Source organism: Ceratotherium simum, chromosome 18, assembly GCF_057802395.1.
Source record: "Ceratotherium simum simum isolate JZ-2026a chromosome 18, ASM5780239v1, whole genome shotgun sequence".
Classification (NCBI taxonomy): Eukaryota; Metazoa; Chordata; class Mammalia; order Perissodactyla; family Rhinocerotidae; genus Ceratotherium; species Ceratotherium simum.
Window position 1 is genome coordinate 28,451,947 of NC_141917.1, and position 18,395 is coordinate 28,470,341.

At 37.9% G+C, this 18,395-nt stretch overlaps 1 protein-coding gene and 1 pseudogene across 1 annotated transcript in view; both read left to right on the forward strand.

Moving 5' to 3' along the window:
- Positions 1–18,395, forward strand: part of TTC23L (tetratricopeptide repeat domain 23 like) — a 58,914-nt gene that overhangs the window by 31,791 nt on the left and 8,728 nt on the right. Inside the window, 2 exon segments of the mRNA XM_014781578.2 lie at positions 6,519–6,646; positions 11,661–11,810. Coding sequence (XP_014637064.2) covers positions 6,519–6,646; positions 11,661–11,810 — 278 coding nt within the window.
- Positions 8,301–8,779, forward strand: LOC101407750 (large ribosomal subunit protein eL21 pseudogene; annotated as a pseudogene).

Below are 18,395 nucleotides of genomic sequence, written 5' to 3' on the forward strand. Positions count from 1 at the left end.
AGTTCATAACACAAGACACCCCGCCACACACACACAAGATATGATCAAGAAGGCCTTCATACCTGAAAAAAAAAAAAGAAAGCGTTTATAAAGCCTTGAGCAAGGAGATAGACAGACAAAATCAGAAAATTGCAGCTCTCTATCAGAACAGGTTAGCAAACAATTATAACACTAAAGATAAAGGGAAGGAAAGTATCAAAAATAACTATAATGACTTCATTTTAATCACAAACTCACAACACAAAATGGAATAAGTTGTGACAATAATAACTTAGACAGGGAAGAGGAAAGGGATGGAACCTGCTTAGACTAAGGAAATAGGAGGCTATAAGAAAATGGACTATCTCATCTATGAGATCTTTTCTACAAACTTCACAGTAACCACTAAACCAAAAATCAGAAGAGATACATGAATGATAAATAATGAGAAAACCATCATAGAGAAACACCAAACTGAACAGGCAGTCGAAAATACATGGGATGAGAAACAAGGGAAATACACACCAACCAGAAAACAAGTGATAAAATGGCAATATTAAGCCCTCATATATCAATAATCACTCTAAATGTAAATGGATTGAATTCCCCAATCAAAAGACAAAGAATGGCTGGACAGATTAAAAAACAAGACCCAACAATATGCTGCCTCCAGGAAACACATCTCAGCTCTAAAGACAAACACAGGCTCAGAGTGAAGGGATTGAAGACAATACTCCAAACTAATGGCAAACAAAAGAAAGCAGTTGCCATACTTATATCAGACAAAGTAGACTTCAAGATAAAAAAGGCAATGAGAGACAAAGAGGGGCAGTATATAATGATAAAAGGGACACTTCTCCAAGAGGACATAACACTTACAAATATATATGCACCTAACACAGGAGCACCAATATATATAAAGCAGCTATTAACAGATCTAAAAGGAGAAAGTAACAGCAACACAATAATAGTAGTGGACCTCAACACCCCACTTACATCAATGGATAGATTATTCAGACAGAAAGTCAACAAGGAAATAGTGGAATTAAATGAAAAGCTAGACTAGATAGACTTAATAGATATATATAGAACACTCTATCCAAAATCAGCAGAATCCACATTGTTCTTAAGTGTACATGGAACATTCTCAAAGACAAACCATATGCTGGGAATCAAGGCAAGCCTCAATAAATTTAAGAAGATTGAAATCTTATCAAGCACCTTTTCTGACCATAATGCTATGAAACTAGAAATCAACTACAAGAAAAAAGCTGGGAAAGTGACAAATATATGGAGACTAAACAACATGCTACTGAACAACCAATGGATCAATGAAGAAATTAAAGGAGAAATCAGAACTGTACAGTGCTTCTCTTCCCCCAACACCTAACCACCACATTACTAAAGGCCTATGTAGAGCAGTTCCTTTTAGCCAGAATATCATATCCAGCTATCAAGAAAAAATTACAAGGCATACTAAAAGGCAAAACCACAGTTTGAAGAGACAGAGCAAGCATCAGAACCATATTCAGATATGGCAGGGATGTTGGAATTATCAGACTGGGAATTAAAACAATTATGTGATATCCACGGGCAACAGATAGATCTCCCAGCTCAAGAAGAGAGAGAATTCACCCTTCCTCTACCTTTTTTTGTTCTATTTGGGTCCTCAATGGATTGAATGATGCCCACCCACATTGGTGAGGGCAGATCTTCTTTACTCAGTCTACTGATTCAGATGCTAATCTCTTCTGGAGACACCCTCGTAGATACACTAAGAAATAATATTTTACCAGCTATTTGGACAGTCAAAGAGTCAAGCTGACACAAAATTAACCACCACAAATCCACTCCTTGTCAACTTGATACCTATATGCATCTCCTTAAACATAATCTCGAAATAAAGACAATAACAAGGTCATAATTTTGCCTAACATGATACAACTATCCTGGGTACAACAGAAAATGCACTAATCCCTTCCCCAGAAGAGGAAATAAAGTCCTTCAATGATGTTTACTCTTCTCCTGATATCCCATCACTTGAAAACTATGATGTAAAATTAACAATACTTAAATATTTATATAAAGTCAATACATCTTATGTTACATGATAAGGGAATAAAAGAGGAAAGAAAACAAAGATCTGTGCTTATATGTGTATATATACACACAAACATATTCATAACAAAATAAGGAGGAAATACTCATGACAATTACAGTCCTCATTTCTGTCACTGATCATATGGTCATAGCTGGTATTTATAACTACCTTTTTTTTTTTTTTTTTTACCACCCATTCTGTATTCCCTTTGCCTTCAACAAGCACCTCAGTTGGTATTGGTTCTTTACCTGGTGGGGTGACCCAAACCTTCATTCCTGAAAGTTCTGGGCCATTACTAATCCTGCCTGGATTGTAATGTTATGGTTTTCCACTGACCTTAATCACAAGGCATAGTAATACTAAGAGAAGTATTAAGGGATCACCTGTATTCTAGACATATTCTTCCTTACCTCCACTGGGGAGTAGTAGTCCAATTTCTCCTTAGTAGTCAGGTTAGTCACCCCAGCTAGCACTGTAAATCCTTTCCTTGTCTGTTGATTCAGAGACAGGAGGAGCCAAAGTGGCCAGGTAGCAGTCTTAACTGCCAGTTCAATGGAATTATTGTTTTGTCTCCTGATGTAAGCATTCCTCCCTCTGGAACTGAGACCTCTAGGCAACCAGAGCATAAAGTTGTGGGAGTAGGAAGAAAAAATTTTCCTAGTGGGTCACTAGGGGTAATAGTGAGTGGTGCTACTCACATTTCTACCCCTTGCTTCCTGAACTGTGAATCCTGGCTATTGCAGAAACAGCACCATATACTGGACACTGATTCAGAGTATATACAGCCTTCTGGAGAACCTTGACCCAGCCCTGCAAAGTACTGCCACCTAGATGGCACTGTAACTGAGTCTTCAAAAGGCCATTCCACTGCACTATCAGGCCAGCTGCTTCAGGGTGGTGAGGAACATGGTAAGACCAGTGAATTCCATGAGCATGGGCCCACTGGTGCACTTCTTTGGCTGTGAAGTGAGTTCCTTGATCTGAAGCAATCCTGTGTGGAATACCATGATGGTGGATAAGGCATTCTGTAAGTCCACAGATGGTAGTTTTGGCAGAGCATTGTATGCAGAGAAGGCAAATCTGTATCCAGAGTAAGTGTCTATTCCAGTAAAGACAAAACACTGTCCCTTCCATGATGGAAGTGGTCCAATGTAATCAACCTGCTACCAGGTAGATGGCTGATCACCTAGGGTAGGTTACCATATCAGGAGCTCAGTGTTGGTCTCTGCTGCTGGCAGATTGGGCACTTAGTGGTGGCCATTACCAGGCTGGGCTTGGTAAGTGGAAGTCCATGTTGTTGAGCCCACTCCTGGTACCAAAATCTGTATTAGTCAGAGTTCTCCAGAGAAACATAACCAATAGGATATGTAGATAGATAGATATAAGAGGATATTTATTATAGAAATTGGCCTACATGGTTATGGAGGATGAGAAGTACCACAATCTAACATCTGCAAGCTGAAGAACCAGGAAAGCTGGTGGTATAATTTAGTCTGAGTCCAAAGGCCTGAGAACGAGGAGAACCAATGGTATAAGTCCCAGTCCAAGGCGAAAGCCCTGAAAATTGGAGGATCAGGGGGCCACTCATGTAAGTATTGGAGTCCAAAGGCCCAAGAACCAGGAGCTCCGATGTCTGAGGGCAGGAGAAGATGGATTTCCCAGCTCAAGAAGAGAGAGAGAGAATTTATCATTGGATAAAGGAGGAGGTTGGTCCTCAATGGATTGGATGATTCTTGCCCATGTTTGTAAGAGCAAATCTTCTTTACTCAGTATACGGATTCAAATGCTAATCTCTTTCAGAAACACCTTCACAGACACAGCCAGAAATTATGTTTTATCAGCTATCTAGGCATCCCTTAGCCCAGTCAAGTTGACAAATAAAATTAACCATCAGAAGTGCATATATGGGGGCAGGGTTATATGGGAAATCTCTCTACCTTCCACTCAATTTTGCTGTGAATGTAAAACTGCTAGAAAAAATAAAGTCTATTAAAAATAACAACAACAACAGAGCAAAGACATTAGCATCCAAACACCATGGGGGAGATGATGTTGCAGTTTAAGTCTAGGCAATTTACTGGATTCTGCAGTTTAAGTCTAGGGAATTTACTGGGGGAAAAAAGCCCACAAAAATATATCAAAATCTGTAGTTGCTCCTATATAGTATCTAAAATGTACAGTTTTCAACAAAAAAAAGAGATAATACAAAGAAACAAGAACCCATGGCTCATACTCAGAAAAACAGCAGTCAAAGAAATTAACTTTAAGTGGGCTAGATGTTGGATTTAGGAAAGATTTCAAAGCAGCTATCATAAATGTGTTCAAAGAATTAAAGGAAACTGTTCAAAGAATTAAAAGAAAATATGATGAAAATTACTTAGCAAATAGGAAATCTCAATAGTGAAATATAAACTATTTTTTAAAACCAGTCAAATGGAAATTCTAGTGTTGTAAAATATAGTAACCGAATGAAAAATTTTTTAATGGTCTCAACATCAGATGTGAGATGGAAGAAAAGAGAATGAGTAGCTCAAAGGTAGGTCACTAGAAATGATCTAATCCAAAGAACAGAGAGAAGGGAGACTAAAGAAAGATGAACAGAGCATAAGAGATCTGTGGGACAACATCAGGTGTACCAATGCTCAAGTAATGGGAGCTCTAGAAAGAGAGGAGACAGAATGAGGCAGAAAATTATCTAAAGAAATAATGGCCCAAGCTCCCCAAATTTGAAGAAAATGTTATCTGCAGATCCAAAAGTCTCAATGCCAAGTAGGTAAGCACAAAGTTAACCACAACTAGAGATATAGTCAAACTGCTGAATGACAGAGAAAATCTTAAAAGCAGCAGTGGAAAAACAACTCAATATAGGGGAACAACAATATCATTAATGGCTGATTTTTCATCAGAATAATGGAGGCTGGAAGGTAGTGGAATAATATATTCAAAAAATATTGCAATAAAATTCAGTGAAGAATTGTATATACAGCAAAACTATCCTTCAGAAATGAAGATGAGATAAAGACATTTCCTGATAAGGAAAACCAGAGAGGATTTGTGGGTAGCAGTCTTGCCCTAAAAGAAATACTAAAGGGGGCCCTTAGGCTGAAAGAAAATGTCAGCAGATGGTGACTCAAATCCGCAGAAAGGAATGAAGAGAATTGGAATTAATAAGTATGTGGATGAATATAATAGACTATACACACATACACAGATATTCATCAACCTGTGAATGTGTAAACCAAATGTGGTATATCCATACAATAGGACACTACTCAGCAATAAAAAGGAAGTACTGATTCATGAAACAACATGGATGAACCTCAAAAACAGTAAGCCATGTGAAAGAATCCAGCCTCAAAAGACTACATATTGTATGAATCCATTTATATGAAATTTCTAGAAAAGGCAAATACAGAGAGAAAGAAAGCAGATCGGAGATTGCCTGAGACTGAGGATGAGAGCAGGCATTGACTGCAACCAGCCGTGAAGAGACATTGTGGGGGTGAGGGAAATGTTCTGACTGGATTTTGATCATGATTACATAACTATATATGAATTTACTAAAACTTCATCAGGTTGTACAATTACAATGGGTGAATGTGAATAAATTATATCTTAATACAGTGGTAAAAAAAATGTTAACAATGCCTGTTCCTGAGTGATGTGTATGGAGATAATTTTCATTTTATTTTTGCTTCTCTGCATTTTCCAGATTGATTACGTTTGGAGTAAAAGACAACATCTAAAAGTAAATTTTTAAACAATAACAACTATATATTTAAAGTACTTTTGGGCCGGCCCTGTGGCTTAGTGGTTAAGTGTGTGCGCTCCGCTGCTGGCGGCCCAGGTTCGGATCCCGGGCGCGCACCGACTCACCGCTTCTCCGGCCATGCTGAGGCCGTGTCCCACATGCAGCAACTAGAAGGATGTGCAGCTATGACATACAACTATCTACTGGGGCTTTGGGGGGAAAATAAATAAATAAAATCTCTAAAAAAAAATAAATAAATAAAATAAAGTACTTTTAAAACCAAAACTCTCTCTTCCCCCAGCCCGCACACAAACACACATATACACACTAAACTGGGAGCCCAGTAAACAGCAATCTCTATCAGACTCTAATTTAGCTAAAAATATAGTCTTGCATTACACCTGGGAGTTTAATATGGTGGTTATTTTGGGTCTTAGGATAAAACTGTTCAGACATAAGCTTTCTTTTCCTACAGAAAATCCATGCATTTCATCAAGAGAATAAAATCAGATCATCTGATGCCATCAAGCCATATTTCAGACTTTTTTGAGGCTGCTTATGAGAACTGACATGAGGACAGGCATGGACTTTAAGCATGAAAATGTCTAATTATTTGAGCCAAAGCTGAAATTATACACTTGTAAGGGCTAGCAGCTTGCCTTCAATAATTGTTTCCCTTTTTTGCAGATGCTGTTGAAGTATATTTTATAAAAAGCATCAGTGTGTATCAAACAACATTGGGCCCAGAGGATTGTGAAACACTGACAACCATTGAAGAATTTTGCAAATGGCTTGTCCAAAATGGGGAAAAACAGGTAAATATTATCAACTCAAAAACGTAATTGTTTGTTCAATTAGATTGGGACAGGCTTTTCATCTCATAGTTCAAAAACTGGAGCTCAGGGAAGTCCCAGGTAAAGCCACGAGTAAAAATAGGGCTGGTACAGCTTGCAATATTAGTAAAAAAAGGTATTTTTCTTGCATCTTGATACACAAGGTCCTTCAAATCCAGGACACACATAATCTCTGGCCCTGTAAATTTAATTTTTGTGTGTGTGTGTGAGAGGAAGATTGGCTCTGAGCCAACATCCATGCCCATCTTCCTCTTGTGGGATGCCGCCTGTATGTGGGATGCCACCACATGTGGCCTGATGAGCAGTGCATAGGTCCGCACCTGGGATTCAAACCCGTGAACTCCAGGCCGTCGAAGTGGACTGCGTGAACCCAACCGCTAAGCCACCGGACTGGCCACTGTAAATTTAATATTTTAAGTCAAATTTGGCTTTCACCTTTGGATCTAGCTGCTGAGTTTTTTTCTCTTGAAATATTATTTCCCTCTCAGTTTCTGGTCTTCAGCTCTTTATTAGCCAAAATTTTGTTTTCACATTTAAAAAAAGTTATAGAATATGCTCTTTATTGCTGACCTCACTTAGAAGTCCCAGGAGTCTAAGCTATTACTCAAAAACTTTTGACCTGAACTGTATATATTGAGTACAGCGTGAATGCAGTGAAGACCTTTATCCATCATGAGATCCCACATGACTTTGATCTGACCAAGCCAACTTTATACTTCCTCAAGCAAGTGATAAACATGTATAGACCTGATATGGTCTTGTTGCCCAGTTTAAGAGTAGGGTTATAGGCACACAGTAAGGAAGAATTTTTTCCAGGAATGAAGAAAAAGCTTCTTTATTCCATATTTGAACATTTTTATAAATGATGACATGTTCTTTAGTCTACTTTAATTACCACTTGTAAAGGCAAAAACCTTATAGTGGTTTGCAACATTTTTTACTGTGGCCATGATATTTTCTGTTGGTTCAGAAGATTAACATGAGATCTCAGCACCACAGATTGATCTAATATTTTAATTTTATTTTCAACGATGTGGAAGTACTTTGCCAGAATGTCATAGCTTATCCTTGTTATGTTTAGTACAATGAATGTCATGACTTTGTGATAAGACACCAGTACCAATGGCTGACGGCCTTCTGCTTCTAACCAAGCATACCAAGCTCCTGGACAAAGATGAGCAAGCATCTGAGTGCCAGGTGGCTCTGAATCTAAACAAGAGGCAGGACTAAGGACCGGTCACCTTTACCACTAGAAAACAAGCTCCATGAGGACAAGGGTTTTTGTCTGTTTCATTCACTTATGGTGTCCCCAGTGCCTGAAATAGTGAGTGGCCCATGATAGGTGCTCAATAACTATTGAATTAATTTGCTGAATTTTATAACACATTTCCTGTAGGACAATTCATTTTTAAAAGGAGCTTTTTCTCCCACCCTTAAGCCTGATATGAGCCTCCAGGCTTGTTCCAGAGGATCATAACAGAAACTCAGAAGACTTGGGAATTGGGATCCCATGGACATAATTTTTTTTTTTTGGCAAATAGAGGTTTAATCTGCCACTGATAAAAATAAACAGGATCCATTGGCCAGAACTGCCATCTTCCAGTACTTCTTCAAAATGACAAACACAGAGGGAAAGAGGAGAGGCACCCATTGTATGTCGTCTAGCTAGGCCTTTTAGAAAACATGGAGTTATTTCTCTTTGGCCACATATATGGGAATCTATAAGACAGGTGATATTGTAAATGGTAAGGGAATGCACATTGTTCAAAAAGGAATGCCCCACAAATGTTACCATGGCAAAATTGGAAGGGTCAACAGTGTTACCCAGCATGCTGTTGGCAGTGTTGTAAATAAATAAGTTAAGGGCAAGGTTCTAGCCAAGAGAATTAATGTACATGTTAAGCATATTAAGCATTCTAAGAGCCGAGATAAATTCCTGAAATGCATGAAGGAAAATGATCAGAAAAAGAAGGAAGCCAAACAGAAAGGTACCTGTGTTCAACTGAAGAGCTAGCCTGTTCCACCCACAGAAGCACACTTTGTGAGAACCAATGAAAGGAGCCTGAGCTACTGGAACCTCTTCCCCGTGAATAGCTAGATTAAATAAGAAAAAAAAGAGAATAGACTCAAATAAATAAAATCAGAGGGGCCGGCCCCGTGGCTTAGTGGTTAAGCGCGTGCACTCCGCTACTGGCGGCCCGGGTTCGGATCCCGGGCGCGCACCGACGCACCGCTTCTCTGGCCATGCTGAGGCCGCGTCCCACGTACAGCAACTAGAAGGATATGCAACTATGACATACAACTATCTACTGGGGCTTTGGGGGGAAAAAAAGGAGGAGGATTGGCAATAGATGTTAGCTCAGAGCCAGTCTTCCTCAGCAAAAAGAGGAGGATTAGCATGAATGTTAGCTCAGGGCCGATCTTCCTCACAAAAAAAAAAAAAATTAAAAAATTAAAAAATTAAATAAAAAAATAAAATCAGAAATGAAAGAGGAAACATTACAACTGATGCCACAGAAATTAGAAAGATTATAAGAAACTACTATAAACAACTATACTCCAATAAATTGGATAACCTAGAAGAAATGGATAAATTCCTAGAAAGATACACCCTACCAAGACTGAACTATGAAGAAATAGAAAATCTGAACAGATTTATAACTAGTAAGGAGATTGAATAAGTAATCAAAAAAACCTCCCAACAAAGAAAAGCCCAGGATGAGATGGCTTCACTGGTGAACTCTACCAAATATTTAAAGAAGAATTAACTCCAGTCCTCCTCAAACTCTTCCAAAAAATGGAAGAGGAAGGAGTACTTCCAAACTCATTTTATGAGGCTAGCATTACCTTGACAACAAAGCTAGAAAAAGACTACAGAAAAAGAAAACTACAAAACAAATCCTTGATGAACATAGATGCAAAAATTCTCACCAAACCAGCAAAATGAATTCAACAGTGCAGTAAAAGGATCATACACCACAACCAAGTGGAATTTATCCCTAGGATGCAAGAATGCTTCAACATAGGAAAAACAATCAATGTGATAGATTACATTAACAGAATGAAGGATAAAAATCACATGATCATGGCAAAGATGCAGAAAAAGTACTTGACAAAATTCAGCACATATTCATGATAAAAACTTTCATAAAGAATAATAAAGTCCATATATGAAAAGCCCACAGCTAGCATCATACTCAGTGGTGAAAAACTGAAAGCTTTTTCTCTAAGATCAAGAACAAGACAAGGGTGCCTACTCTTGCTGCTTCTAGTCAACATAGTACTAGAAGTGCTAGCCAGAGCAATTAGGCCAGAAAAAGAAATAAAAGATATCCAAATTGGAAAGGAAGAAGTAAAATTTTTTCTGTTTGCAGATTACGTGATCTTACATGTAGAAAACTCTAAAGATTTCCAAAAATCTGTTAGAACTAATAAACAAATTCAGCCAAATTGCAGGATACCAAATCAACATACAAAAATCAGTTTAATTTCTATACACTAACAATGAACAATCCAAAAAGGAAATTAAGAAAACACTCCCATTTACAATATCATCAAAAAGAATAAAATACTTAGGAGTAAACTTACCCAATGAGGCGAAAGACGTGTACATTGAAAAAACAGACAGGAAAATAATCTAATTATATGCATGCTTTCCTATTCTGAAAAATGCAAAGATGATATAGAACCTTGAGATTCCCGAATCATTGGCAATGTTTCCTGGAAAGCAGCAGCAATTGACATCTTTGTTTGTTCACATGCCACATGTGAAGGATGATGATTACACATTCAACCCAGTTCCAGAGAAATGTTCTGTTTATAAATGTCAACATAGATAATGCAGGCAGAAGGTGAGGTGCAGTTCTTGAGGATGCCAGCATAACTACATCTCTTCACTCCCTCTAAAGAAAGCACATTGGAAAGTCAAATGAGTATAGCAATGTTGTTCTATGAATAACTTCCAACATATACTTAATTTTTCTCTAAATCATATGCTGTATAGTAAGTAGTTAAGAGTGAGAGCTGGGCTCAAAGACAAGTGGCCTGGATTTTAAAAAATGTCAGTGTTATGAAAGAGAAAGGGCAGGAGAACTGTTACAGATAAAAAAGACTAAAGAATCATGAAAACTTAATGCAATATGTGATTTTTGACTGGATATTAGATTTTTAAAAGTTATAAATAACATTATGGGGACAATTGGGAAATCTGAATATGGAGCATATATTAGTTAGTAGTAGTATATCACTGTAAAATTTATTGAGAGTGCTAATGTTATTGTAGTTATATAGGATATGTCCTTGTTCTAAGAAGATACATGCTTAATTATTTAGGGGTAAAGTATCTTAACTACAACTTATTTTCAACTAAAATATATATGTGTATGTATTTATATATATGTAAAATATTATATATAATATAGATAATATATATATATAATTTTTTAGAGAGAGTGCAATAAAGCAAATGTGGCAAAATGATAGCCATTGGTGAATCTAGGTAAAAATATTAGGGGTATTCATTCTACTATTCTTTTAGTTTCTCTGAATGTTTGAAATTTTTAAAAATAAAAAGTAGTTTTAAAAAAAAGAGCAAGGGCTGTGGAATTCAGACTGTCTGGTTTGAATCCTGTCACTGCCAACTATAGGCTGTGTGATCTTGAGCCAGATGCTTAGCTTTTATTAGTCTCCATTCTTTCATCTATAAAAAGAGTATAATAATAGTTCCTGTCTCACAGGGTAGCCATAAAGATTAAATAATATTATACATATGAATTAACTATTATTATTAATTATAAGCTTGGAATTTTAACTCCTCATAGAAACGAATTACTTAGGCGACCCATCACAACCGACTGATCCTGGTGGGTTATGTCAGTGTGCGGTAGGACGCCTCCTACATAGAGCTCATGGAGTAGCACTGGCATGCTCCTTCAGAATTGCCAGCATGATTTAATTCTTTTTTTCAATCCCCTAGGAGGCTTACAGACTGTTAAAGTCTTCATTGAAGTCTCAGGTCATCAGCTATGGTGACTGTAGTGAAAGAGTGGCTGATACTTTTTATAACATGGGCATGATTTGCTTTGCCAAAGGAGAGCTCAGAAAGGCAATTCAGCTGCTAAGGAAGGTGAATACTGGCTGGTTTTGTAATATTTTCTCCCGGGCCTGTAAGCACAATGTGAAGAGTGATGTATGTGTGTGTATGCATGTATGTACAGTATGTATGTATGTATATGTGTGTGTATTTTCCCTTCCCTTCCCTCTCTTTCCTTCTTTCTTTCTTTTCTTTTTTGGTGAGGAAGATTAGCCCTAAGCTAACATCTGTTGCCAGTCCTCCTCTTTTTTTTGCTGAGGAAGATTGGCCCTGGGCTAACATTGTGCCCATCCTCCCCTACTTTACATGTGGGACACCTGCTGCAGCATGGCTTGATAAGTGGGACATAGGTCTGTGCCTGGGATCTGAACCCACGAACCCTGGGCCACCTAAGCAGAGTGCACGAACTTAGCCACTACACCACCAGACCGGCCCCTCTTTTTTTTTTTAAAGTCTTCTATTTTGAAAATTCTTTGCTTTCTTAGGTGTGCTGAGGGAGAACATGATATAGAAACTTTTGTTGCATCCATGCCTGGACCAGAGTCTTAAAAGAGTAACACTGTCATCTTGGAATCTAGGTATGGCAATGGCAGAATCTTGTGAAAGTACCCAAGGTTTCATGGAATCAGGAACATCTTATATAGCCATCCTTACCCAAGTACTGATTCCCCTTCCAGGGAGCTCAGACAACCCTGGAAGTTCATTCCCTAGTAGCAGGATGTGGCAAGAGGTGTGACCAAACAGTTGTTCAACCAGTCAGTATACTGACAGACCAAAGCTAAAGACTTGGTAAGATCCATAGTGATGTTTCTACATAAAATCCAAGTTTGTTCAACATCAGAGGAAAAGTTGGTAAAGATCAACCAATATTCAAATGAAGAGTCAAAAGCAAACCACACGTACATTGGCAAACATCAGGTCTGAGAAGAGATTTTATCTCACTTCAAGTTAACTAAATGTAATCAGAAAATAAGTATGAAAATAGTAAATAACAGGAGAAAGGGGACTTCATTTTGAAGATTCAGAGAAAAAGAAAACCTTATGAAAATAAGGTACAGTCATGTGTCACTTAATGACGGGGATACATTCTGAGAAATGTGTTGTTAGGTGATTTCATCATTGTGCAAACATCATAGAGTGTACTTACACAAACCTAAATGGTATAGCCTACTACACACCTAGGCCATACAGTACTAATCTTATGGGACCACCATCTTATATGTTGGTCCATCATTGACCGAAAGGTCATTACGTGGCACATGACTGTATAGGGATCAGAATAGCATCTTCAAGGGAAGCACGAACATATGCATGGCATCTATGTAATAGGATCAGAAACCTATAAGGAGAGAAAACTTTAAAATGAAAGGATGACAGTCAGAGGCCAAAAGATGAGATGAAATTAAAATGCTAAGAGTGAAATAAGAAAGAATTTCAGGGAAACAACAAATCTAATAAAACTCAAATCCACATTGAAAATAGCGAAGAGAGTCTTAACATGTCGTAGTGATTTTTGTTTGTTTGTTTGTTTTTTGTGTGTGTCAGGAAGATCAGCTCTAAGCTAACATCCATGCCAATCCTCCTCTTTTTGCTGAGGAAGACTGGCCCTGGACCAACATCTGTGCCCATCTTCCTCCACTTTATATGGGACGCCACCACAGCACGGCCTGACAAGTGGTGCATCGGTGCATGCCCGGGATCCGAACCCTGGCCACCAGCAGCGGAGCACGTGCACTTAACCGCTATGCCATGGGGCCAGCCCCAATGTTGTAGTGATGTTGAGCAATATTTCCCAAATCTAGAATTGCAAGAGTCAGTAAAACACAAAACAAAAAATAAAGCCAACAAAAAAGATTCCTGAGTCCTACCCCAGATCATCAAATCAGAAGTTCTAAGAGTTGTGTCCAGAATCTATATTTTTAATACTTCTAGAGGTGTAATATCCTGCCAGTTTTAAGAATCAGTGATTTATATGACAAACTTGAAAAGCTCTCCTAGAATGCAGAGGAAAAGGAGAGAGGGATATAATGAGAAAGTAGTTGATGTGGAGGACAGAGCAGAGATTCAGCCAAAGAATTGTATGTATTTTTGAAGAGGAACTATAATACTTGGAATAGAAACAGTAATCAAAGAGATCATTAAAGACAGCTTTTCTGAAATGAAAAAAGACCCCAGCATACACATTGTAAGGGCTTCCTCAAAATCAATGAAAGGAGAGCCCTATCTAGATTTTATCTAGCAATGAACGTTTGATGGCATGGTACATCCTCCATTTGGAATAGGGATTCAACTTGGAGATTTAGGATACTGTAAGGGTAGGGAGGGGCTGCATCTTTGTAATCAGCTTTTATCCTTGGGGCTTTAAACATGGCCCAACTCCAATGTCCCAGCCCAGAAAGGAGGAGAGGAATAGAAAGGCATTCTGACAGTAGGGCTGTTGTTTGGAGGTTTGAAAACCATCCTCATGCTGGATATCCACTAGCAATGGGACGCTGGTGATGAAGTTTCTGAAATAGACTATGCAAATGGACGCCCTTCTAGGGGTTGGAAACTGCTCCTGGAACTAAAAAGAAGTAAGAGACCTCAACAAAAGTTGATGCTGAGGGGAAACCCCTTTGGCAGTCAGAATACAGCATAAAGAAGGTCATGCACGCATAATCCCAGTGACATGTTTGGCTTTTTCTCTTGGGCAGTTCAGGTTTCATGTAAAAAGAATCAAAGTTAAATGTAGTAGGGTGGGGGTGAGAAGATATAGAAAAGACAAACATTAAAAAGGGATAATCTGGCCGGCCCCGTGGCTTAGCGGTTAAGTGCGCACGCTCCGCTGCTGGCGGCCCGGGTTCGGATTCCGGGCGCACACTAACGCACTGCTTCTCTGGCCATGCTGAGGCCACGTCCCACATACAGCAACTAGAAGGATGTGCAGTTGTATGACATACAACTATCTATTGGGGCTTTGGGGGAAAAAAATAAATAAATAAAATTATTTAAAAAAAGTGATAATCTGTGATGAAATAATTTTTATTGGCATACAATAAACTGCACACATTTTGAAGTGTGCAATTTGATCAGCTGTGACATCTCTATTCTATTCACCTGTGAAACCATTACCACAGTCAAGATAATGATTATATCAGTCACCCCCAAAAGTTTCATCATGCCCCTTTGTAATTAATTAATTCCAATCCCTCCCCCAACCCCACCGCCCAGGCCACAACTGATCTGTTTTTGTCATTATAGATACATTTGCATTTTCTAGAATCTTTTATAGGTAGAATCATATAATTACACGGTTACAATGGTTCTTTCACTCAGCATCATTAGTTTGAGATTCATCCATGTTATTGTGTGTCAGTGGTTCGTTTTTATTGCTGAGTATTACATTGTATGGACACCATAATTTGTTTATCCATTCACCTGATGATGGACATCTGGCTGTTTCCAGTTCAGGTTTATTACAGATAAAATTGCTATGAATGTTCATGTGTAAGTCTTTGTATGGATACATGCCCTTTTTTTTTTGTCTTGAGTAAATCCTTAGGATTGAAATGGCTGAATCAGGGGCCAGCCACGTGGCTTAGTGGTTAAGTACGCGTGCTCCACTACTGGCGGCCTGGGTTCGGATCCCGGGCGTGCACCGACGCACCGCTTCTCCAGCCATGCCGAGGCCGCGTCCCACATACAGCAACTAGAAGGACGTGCAACTATGACATACAACTATCTACTGGGGCTTTGGGGGAAAAAAAAAAGGAGGAGGATTGTCAATACATGTTAGCTCAGAGCTGGTCTTCCTCAGCAAAAAGAGGAGGATTAGCATGGATGTTAGCTCAGGGCTGATCTTCCTCACAAAAAAAAAAAAAGAAATGGCTGAACCATATGATAGGTTATGTTTACCTTTATAAGAAACTCCCAAAGTTTTCCAAAATAGTTGTATTATGTTATAGAATCCCACCAGCACGACACGAGAATTCCAGTTCCTCAACTTCTTCACCAATATTTAGTGTGGGCAGTGTTTTTCATTTTAGCCATCCTAATAGGTTTCTAGTGGTATCTCATTGTGGTTTTAATTTGTGTTTTCCTTGAATGTCTTTTCATGTACTTATTTTTCATCTCTGTATTTTCTTTGGTGAAGCGTCTGTCTAAATTGCATGCCCGTTTTTTATTAGTTGTTTGTTTTCTTATGACTGACTTTTAAAAGTTCTTTATATATTCTAGATACAAGTTCTTTATGAGATATATGATGTGCAAATATATTTTTTATATTTGCAAATATATAAATGATTTCTCTCAGTCTGTAATTTGTCTTTGCATTTTCTCAACAGTCTTTTTTGAAGAGCAGAAGTTTTAGAATTTAATTAAGTCCAGTTTATCAATTTGTTCTTTTATGGATTGCACTTTTGGTGTTGTATCTTAGAAATCTTTGCCTAACCCAAGTTACAAAGATTTTTCTCCTATGTTTTCTTCTGGATTTTTCATAATTTTAGGTTTAACATTTAGGTCTATGATCCATTTGAATCAATTTTCCTATATGGTATGAGGAATGGATCCTAGTTGATTGTTTTTGCATATGGGTGTCCAGTTGTTCCAGAACCATTTTTATTGAAAAAACATTCCTTTTTCTACTGAATTATCTTTGTGCCTTTGTCAAAAATCAGTTTTGTTTGTGGGTGTATGTTGGTTTATTTCTAGACTCTCTTCTGTTTGTCTCTCTTTATGCCAATACCATGCTGTCTTGACTACTGTAGCTTTAAAACAAGTCTTGAAATGAGGTATTGTTAGTTCTTTGACTTTGTTCTTTTTCAAAGCTGTTCTGAGTATTCTAGGTTCTTTGCATTTCCATAGGAATTTTAGAATCATCATATCAACTTATACACAAAACCTTGCTGGGATTTTGATTGAGATTAGATTGAATGTATAGATTAGTTTGGGGAGAACTGACATCTTAACAATATTGCGTCTTCACTCATGAACACATTGTGTCACTCCATTTGTGTAGATCTTCTTTAATTTCTCCCAGTAATATTTTGTAGTTTTCAATGTACAGATCTTGTGCATCTTTTCTTAGATTTATCCTTAAGTATTTCATATTTTAATGCTATCTTGAATGTATTATTTTTGACTTTCAATTTCTGATTGATTGTTGCTAGTATACAGTAATACAACTTGATTTTTTTGTGTGTGTGTGTGAGGAAGATTAGCCCTGAGCTAACATCGGTTGCCAATCCTCCTCTTTTTACTGAGGAAGACTGGCCCTGGGCTAACATCCAGGCCTATCTTCCTCTACTTTATATGGGATGCCACCACAGCATGGCTTGACAAGTGGTGCATCGGTCTGTACCCTGGAGCCAAACCGGCGAACCCCAGGCTACCAAAGCGGAGCGCACAAACTTAACCACTACGCCACCAGGCCAGCCCCACAACTTGATTTTTTAATATAATAATCTTGTATCTCATGACCTCGCTAAACTCATTTGTTAGTTCTAGTGGCTGTTTTGTAGATTCCACCATATTTTCTACATAGATGATCATGTCATCTGTGAATAAACAGTTTTACTTCTTTCATTCCGATTTCAATACCTTTTATTTCTTTTTCTTGCCTTATTGCACTGGCTAGAACATCTAGTACAATGTTGAATAGAAGTGATGAGAACAGGCATCCTTGTGTAATTCCTGATTTCAGGGGAAAAGAATTTAGTCTTTTATAATTAGGTTTGATGTTAGCTGTGGATTTTTCATAGATATTCTTTATCAGGTTGAGAAAGTTCCCTTCTACTGGTTTTCTGAGAGTTTTTGTTTATTTCTTTCTTTTATCAGTATTGGATGTTGGATTTTGTAAAATTGGATGTTTGATATTATAAAATTATTTTTCTGTACCTGTTGAAATAATCTGTGATTTTTCTTTATGGATAGTTTCTATTACTGTGTCTTCAAGTTCATTCATTTTTTCTTCTTCAATGCCAAACCTGCTGTTAATCTCATTCAGTGTGTTCTTCCTATCAGATTGTGATTTTCATCTCCAGAAGTTTGATTTGGGTCTTTTTAAAAAATATATTTTCCATGTCCCCACTTAACTTTTTTAACACATGGAATAAAGTTACAATAACAGTTTTAATATAGTTCTCTGCTAATTCTAACATCTGTGTCAGTTCTGGATTGGTTTTGATTGATTTTTCTCATTATGGATCACACTTTTCTGCTTCTTTTCATGCTTTGTAATCTTTGGACACCTTGTTGGGTGTTGAATATTTTGTATTCCTATAAGTATTCTTGAACTTTGTTCTGGAACTCAGTTAAATTACAGTTTGGTCCTTTTAGGTCTTGCTTTTAAGATTTGTTAGATGGAACTAGAGCAGCATTTAGTCAAGGGCTAATTATCACCCATTACTGAGGCAAAAACCTTTTGAGGAACCCACCTGAAGCTCCATGAATGAACAATGAGGCTTTCCAGTTTGGCTGGTGGAAATAAGCACTACACCTGGCCCTGTATAAAGGCCAGGCATTGTTCCCTCCATCTTTCAGATAATTCTTTCCCCAGCCTTGAGCAGTTTTCCCACATGTGTTAATCAATACTCTGCTGAATATCTGAAGGGGATGCACTGAAGATATTCCTGTACTTTT